The sequence below is a fragment of the Miscanthus floridulus genome, chromosome 19 (assembly GCF_019320115.1).
Source record: "Miscanthus floridulus cultivar M001 chromosome 19, ASM1932011v1, whole genome shotgun sequence".
NCBI lineage: Eukaryota > Viridiplantae > Streptophyta > Magnoliopsida > Poales > Poaceae > Miscanthus > Miscanthus floridulus.
The window spans coordinates 7915017-7922287 of NC_089598.1; the positions used below are offsets into that span (position 1 = coordinate 7915017).

General features: G+C 43.7%; 1 protein-coding gene across 1 annotated transcript; it reads left to right on the forward strand.

Moving 5' to 3' along the window:
* Positions 1–2394: 2394 nt before the first annotated feature.
* Positions 2395–4233, forward strand: LOC136525485 (tubulin beta-7 chain-like). The gene is made up of 4 exons (XM_066518454.1): positions 2395–2840; positions 3210–3394; positions 4053–4112; positions 4210–4233. The coding sequence occupies exons 1-4, from the start codon at positions 2447–2449 to the stop codon at positions 4231–4233; spliced, it is 663 nt and encodes a 220-aa protein (XP_066374551.1). The 5' UTR covers positions 2395–2446.
* The last annotated feature ends 3038 nt before the right edge of the window (positions 4234–7271 follow it).

Here is a 7271-nt window from a genome sequence, read left to right on the forward strand (position 1 = left end):
GAAGTGCAAAACTATCACCATCTAGGCATCCGCAGACGTTAAGATCCATAGACACGCTCTACGATACTAAGAGTCGATCAACTCATAAGTCAACCCATTTTCGGGATGGATCCTATAGACTCTTGTGTAGATCCTTCATGATCACTATTGCTATGGAGCAACAACGGGTTATTTCCTACTGTCTCCTCTTCCCACCATATGATGTATGCACTCTATAATTTCACATTTTTGCATTGGTTTCTCATTCACTATATTTTTCCTGGCATTATTATTTGTTTCTCTACTCAGGTGAACATGCATATATATACACTTCCAAATACATGTCACATATGTGAAGGTAGGTGGTCCATTAATCTCTACTATAATAGACCAATCAAAACTATCCTAGGTCCACTAAGAAAAACGTCTCCGCTGAAAACCTCCAACCATTGTGCACCCAGAAAAATACACATAGAAAATTGTCTCCATTAAAATCTAAGGGCTACAAAACCATCCGAACCCAATCCGATGGTTGTCTATGAAAGTTTGATGCATGGCTTCAAACTCAGGCCCTCACCCCGCGCGCTTCCGCCCTCGTAGCATCGCCGGTCAGGGTTCGAATACTTCTATCACGGAATAAAAAAAAAGACCGACGCTAGGGAGGACGTGAACAGCTATCCCACGGCCGGCCGTCTCCTCCGTGGCCTGTCGCCTCCTCCACGCCGCCGCCGGCCGTCTCCTCCCGGAACAGGAAGAGAGCGGCGGTCGCCTCCTCCCGACGGCAACGCTCCTCACCGCCAACTAGTCATGGGCTCAGGGTCGTTCAGGACATGGGCTCATCAAGAGACTCTGCAATGAAGAGTTTAGCACGAGGAAGAAGAAGCTACTTATCCAGGATCTTAATGGCCTACTCGCCGATATCAACCAAGACAAAGCACAACGCTCACCTTTCCCATGGAAAGTTCCGAGGCAAACTAGGTAAATTTGCTGCCATTTTTTCTGCCCTTGGTAAAATCATTTTTTGTTGTCTCTGTACTATTACTATACGCCTGAATCAGATTGGTAGCTAGCTTGAAAAATGATTTGTCATGGTACCATTATCACAACCACAGCCTTCAAACAACCCTACCGTGACGATTTCCTGAGGTTCTGCATCCACCACTTCAAGCTGGGGATATGGTCATCAAGACTAAGGTGCTAATTACTTGGCTAGTGTACTTCCCCTGCATCTCTTTAAGCAGGCCGGTATATATAGTTCTGCCGCGTGGTGCTAATTGCTGAATTGCTGATTATGATATATATATTTTTTATTTACAACAGAGCTAATGTCGATGCAGTTGTTAATATCCTGATCTGAAACATCACCTGCTGTTTTGTTGGGTAAGTACTGCATGGAGAACTGTTGGGATGATTTATGGGGAGGGGAGGCGGAAAGGGGATCAATGTGATCAAATGTGCTTTGCTTGTTGTCTCATTGGGAATGTCTTTGAAAGGTGAATTTGTTTGATTATACAGAACGGCAAACTCCTGCAGTATTTGATAGGATGGTAAGTAGGATTATATATTGATGGTTTCCTTGGTCGCTAGATTCTTTTATATATGGGAAAATATATTGATGGGTTGTTGATCCTTGTGGATGCTAGATTCTTGAATCTGCTATGTCGTGCTTGGCATTGGTTGCTACTGGTGCTTCCAGAAACGCCGCCCATATGAGCAATCTCTGGGAATCGAATGTGGTCGAGGTAACAATGACTTTGATGGATAATGAGGGGTGGAAGAGCGTCAGCGATGCCACCTTAACTGTATGTCTCATCATCCTTGAATTCGTTGTTATCTTTTAGCTTTCTTGGAACCTGAGGACTCAATCGAACAAATCTGATAGGACATCCTTGGCCTGCTTAAAAGCCTTGCTTCTGTCTCCGCAAAGGCTGTGAAGTCACATTTTGATTCAAATTTTTGTGAATTGCTCGAGCAGATGATAACTTATTACACCTACTTGCACCATGATAGTGATAAGGTGCTCTACCACTACGTGAAAAACGATTTTTAGCAACGGGACAAATTTTTTGTAGGGGCGGCTGGTAATGGAGCCGCCCCTACAGTAACGTGTTCGAGAGCCACGAGACCAGTTGCCCCTACAAATGGAACAGCAGGGGCGGCTGGTGATACGAGCCGCCCCTACAAATGGGTCGGATTTGTAGGGGCGGTTCAATCACCGGCCGCCCCTGGTATTTCTATTTGTAGGGATGGCTCAATCACGAACCGCCCCTACTGTGCGAACTGCAGCCGTTTATCCGAAGTACCCCCACCGCACAGAGCCTTCTCTCCCCACCCCTCTCTCCCCTCTTCACACACACTCCTCCGCCAGTCCGCCGTCTCCGTGCTCGGCCTCCCCCAATCCCCGCAACTAAACCCCACCGCCTCGCCTCGCCGGAACCCTAGCCAGCCCTCCCGCCGACCTGTCGCCATGAGGGAGATCCTCCACATCCAGGGCGGGCAGTGCGGAAACCAGATCGGGGCCAAGTTCTGGGAGGTGATCTGCGACGAGCACGACATCGACCACACTGGCAAGTACGCCGCCGACTCCGACCTCCAGCTTGAGCGCATCAACGTCTACTACAACGAAGCCAGCGGCGGACGCTACGTCCCGCGCGCCGTCCTCATGGACCTCGAGCCCGGCACCATGGACTCCGTGCGCTCGGGGCCCTTCGGCCAGATCTTTCGCCCCGACAACTTCGTCTTCGGCCAGTCCGGCGCCGGCAACAACTGGGCCAAGGGCCACTACACCGAGGGCGCAGAGCTCATCGACTCCGTGCTCGACGTCGTTCGCAAGGAGGCCGAGAACTGCGACTGCCTCCAAGGTATGTCTTGTCTATCTGATCTTGTGTTGCAGGTAAAATATGACATACATGTCAGCTAGCTCTTGCTTTGCTGCAGAAACATTTCTTTTCCTGAGTTGACATTCTTGAGTAGATTCATATCACATAATGTTGGCTGAATTATTAGCGTGGGGGTGTGCCTGATTATTTTTCCAGTTAGTCCCATAAAGCAAACACTATTGTTGTAAATTTAGGTAATTTGACAGGCATATGTCATTTGCTGCTAGCCTTCTCTTAACTGAAAAAATCATTCCATTTGTGTAGTGCCAACTCCACTTGGCTCGGCCGCCACCATTGGTACGTGATCTCCCAGTTTCGCTCCTCCGATCTTGGCCATGGTGAAGGATGTAGGTTGCATCAGCCAAATCCACAGCAGCGGGCCTCTCAACGGCGGCGGGTCGCTCTCCGACAGCCCACCCGTCTCGCCTGAGATCGACGACACCAAGCTATCTCTTCTTCTCCGCCCCTGCACCACTAGCACTTGTTTGTTTGCTTCTCTGGTTGTGCATTTGTGCAAGAAACTTGGTCAAAGACAGGTTTAGCAAAGTTGTAGATACAACAAGGATTATTAGCATAGAGTCCCTTCACCCTTGTGCAGCTGTGCTGGTAATTACCACGTACTGTAGGAGTATGTTCCTAGCATATTCAGCTTAGCAAATGCAGCTAGCTGGAGCAGAAGCACCGGCCTACAATGCCGATGCAGGATCTGCAGCTTTTTTTCCCTTTCACAAAAATTCCTACACAGCGGAGGGATAACAATCAAAGGTTGAAAAGAGGAAGAACTTGGAGTCATGGACAATGCCCTTTCTCTCCATCCGATGAAACACACTTTACTTCCAATCCATGTCTCTGCGAGTTTCACAGATTTGGGCAAAGTGGCTGCATGTCAAAATCATTGGGCTATGCATTGGGGTAGAATTTACAGACAAGACATGTACAGTATATATTCGAATCCATACCTTTTCCCTTCCCTCTAGCATTTTCCATGCCCCAATGCACATTATCCTCTCTCTTCCTTTCCATACTCTTTCCTATGAGGATGCAGATCTTTGATCCATGAATGGATTTAGATACATCATGTGCACAAGACTTACAGATAGTTCACACGAATATCGTGATTCTCTTCAAAGTGATAGTTTATCTTGCTGATCAACTCATTAAGATTTAAGAACTGATTCTTACATCTCACTGCAGTCTGCAGCATTAGTAGGTGACTTCAACAACTGGAATCCAAATGCTGATGCTATGACTAGAGTATGTCTACAGTTCTACGATGTTCCGTGTTTGCCTTGTAATTGTTGATATATTTCATCTACTGTGTCTATTTGACTTGTTCACACATTCCTTCAAGTTGAGCCTGAAGTTCTCAGATTAACAATATTGTATAAATTCAGTACAATGAATGCACTGATTGTAAAGTATTTTCTATATTCCGTTGTAATGCGAGTATCTTCACTTGTCTATGATGATCTTTGTTATTTCAAGTTTAGTTTCTGGTGTAATGCGAGTATCTATTCCTTGCAGAGTAAATGGCTTCCGCTTCACACTCTTGCTGCATTTGGAGATTTCTATCTATTGGACAGTCTTTTAAAACATAATGTGGACATAAATGCGCTTGATAAGGTAATTGCCACTGCCTGACTATAAAATAGCTATATGGCTTCTTTGTTTTTTAGATCATTATTTTTTATTGGACCTTTTGCTGGTTTCCTTAGGATGGCTTGCCAGCGATTCACAAAGCAATTCTTTCAAAGAAGGCTGCTATTATCAACTATCTCTTAAGGAACTCAGCAAATCCATTCATCCAAGATAAAGTGAGTACAAACCTGGTTTAGCATGCTTGTAAACAGTTTGTACAGAGCCTAACGCAAACAATGTTATCTGGGCCTATCTTCATTATTTTAGGTTCCTTGATGCCTTGTAAACAGTTTGTACAGAGTCTAATGCATTTGCCTCATTTAATCATCTTTACTGTGATGAAGTTTCACATGGTTCTCCAGGTCCAATTTGAATTGTAAATTTAAATTTTTTTTTACGAAAAAAATGATTTGTAGGGGCGGTTGGTACTGTAGCCGCCCCTACAAATCGAATTGTAGGGGCGGCTGGTGTTCCCAGACTGCCCCTATAAATCGATTTGTAGGGGCGGCTACAGTACCAACCGCCCCTACAAATCGATTTGTAGGGGCGGTCTGGGAACTGCCCCAACAAATCAGCGATTTGTAGCCACCCTTTCATAGGGGCGGCTGGCAAAACCGCCCCTACAGATAAGCCTGGGCAAAATACCCGATACCCATTACCCGTACCCGAATTATCCGAACCCGGACCCGAATTACCCGAACCCGAGGTACCCGATACCAAATTCGGATAGCGATTTTGATTACCCGAAATTAGTTTGGGTAATTCGGGTAATATCCCCCGGTACCCAAACTACCCGAACTACCCAAAGATTTGTTTTTGTCTTTGTATTTATCATGTGTTGTTAGCTGAACCATTTAACTTATCACTTTATTAGAATATAATTCTCTCTATTTGAATGAGTGACTGTAATATATTATTCACTACAAATTGCTATTGAAATTCTATACAAATTGCTGCTGAAATTATGTATAGATCGCTACTGAAATTTAGTGTAGTTTGTTGTTTTCTGTAAATTTGGGTATATCGGGTAATACCCGAACCCGAACCCGAACCCGAATTATCGGGTACCCGAATTTACGGGTAGTGTTTTTTCGGGAGTAATATCGGGTAGCAATTTTCATTACCCGAATTACCCGACCCGAAAAAATCGGGTAACCCGAACGCCCAGACTTGCCTACAGAGGCTTACCAACCGACCCTAAAAAACGTTTTCTACGTAGTGTACTTCTTGTCTTTGTAATTTTGTGGTCATGCACCTGTGATTGAAGTGCCTTAACTCCCCCCTAACGTGCCAAGTTCCATGAGGGAATGTTAACATCATGTGTCACATATTTATAAAAAAAAATGTAAATCAGAGTATAGTTGCATTTACTTTTAGAGAGTGCACAAAGGGCAGCTCTTTTACATTCGAACCACCAGTAGACTTCTGTGATATCACATGATACCAAACTATCTGATCACCGGTGTCACTTGTTGAGGTTTATAGTTATGTTAGAAAGTGCAATTTTGATTGTCACGTGCAGAGTAAAATCTAAATCCCCACCAATGTTACCAGTCAATCAAGCTGCGGCATGTAAATTCTGTGTTTGTCAAACTATTTTTGTTGTATGTAAAAAACTGGAAGGTTATGCATGTGTCCACTATATTCTGATATCATTGTTGTCATGCAAGTAATCTTTATTTGGTGTATATCAGGATGTCATCAGAATCGTATTTTTTTATTCTAATATTATAATATGTGATTGATGAGCAACTGGACGATAGGGCGAGAGAGCAATTGGCTTTTGTACAAGATGCTCTTGGCCCTCCCTAAAGACACAGCTGACTTTTTTCCTAGAACGAGCAGACACTTATTTGGTAATAAGCTTATTTTGAGCCACTGTAATTTCCAGTTTATACACATGGTCATATACAATTATGTGAAAGGTAAACTATAAAAAAATATTATCGTTTGTTGTTTTCGTATGCACCTCTAAAATGAAGCCGTAGCGTTAGCACGGACGCTATACTAGTATGGACTAATTGCTCGTCTTGCACCCAATTATAATGGGATGGCCTGAATCGAAGCCAATGAATGTTCTAGCTCGAGAGAATGATACTTTGAGTCCAGAAGAAGAAAGTAAAATAAATGAAAGAATGATAGAAATAAAACTCTGGTTAAGAGAACAACATTCCATGTTTGATAGTGGTTGACCGGTTGTTTGTATTGTAGGGCCAGTTGGGCCGAAACATAAACTAGAAGCAGTCCAGCATGCAGAATGGCTGTCGGGCCTTATTAAGTCTGTTGGTTCAAAATAAACCACAAGCTAGCGTGCGGGACACTGGGATCAGGAAGCCTGCTAAAGCTAATAGGATCAGAAGATTTGCGCTTCACGAATGGGCTTTTCCTTTCACCAAGTGCGTATATTCTGCTGTGCTGACTGTTTTTGTTTGTTTGTTTGTTCCAATCAAGATTAAGAGCAAGCCAATCAGATTCACACGGGATATGCATGACGTGGCAGCAGCAACTGCTTGGGTTCCTTCCATGTTTTCTTCAAGGGCTCCACTTCCCTCCCAGACGACCGGCCGGACCCTCTAATAAAACTACATACACCATCTGTCACGACAGAAAGTAATTTTAGTCAAACCATTTTAATTTAACTAAAGTTATATAAATATACATTACTATTTATCATACCTAACAATTACAACTATTTGGAGTCATGAAAATTAATAATAATTTTTTATTTTATAAATTTAGTCAAACTTAAGATAATTTACTTAAGACCAAACGTAG

What these genes read in the sequence shown, in the direction of transcription:
- LOC136525485 (XM_066518454.1), top strand. Translation starts at nt 2,447, where the DNA reads ATGAGGGAGATCCTCCACATCCAGGGCGGGCAGTGCGGAAACCAGATC. An exon ending in AGAAACTTGGTCAAAGACAG is followed by an intron (nt 3,395 to 4,052) that starts GTTTAGCAAAGT and finishes ATCTCACTGCAG; the next exon opens with TCTGCAGCATTAGTAGGTGA. An exon ending in ATGCTGATGCTATGACTAGA is followed by an intron (nt 4,113 to 4,209) that starts GTATGTCTACAG and finishes CATTCCTTCAAG; the next exon opens with TTGAGCCTGAAGTTCTCAGA.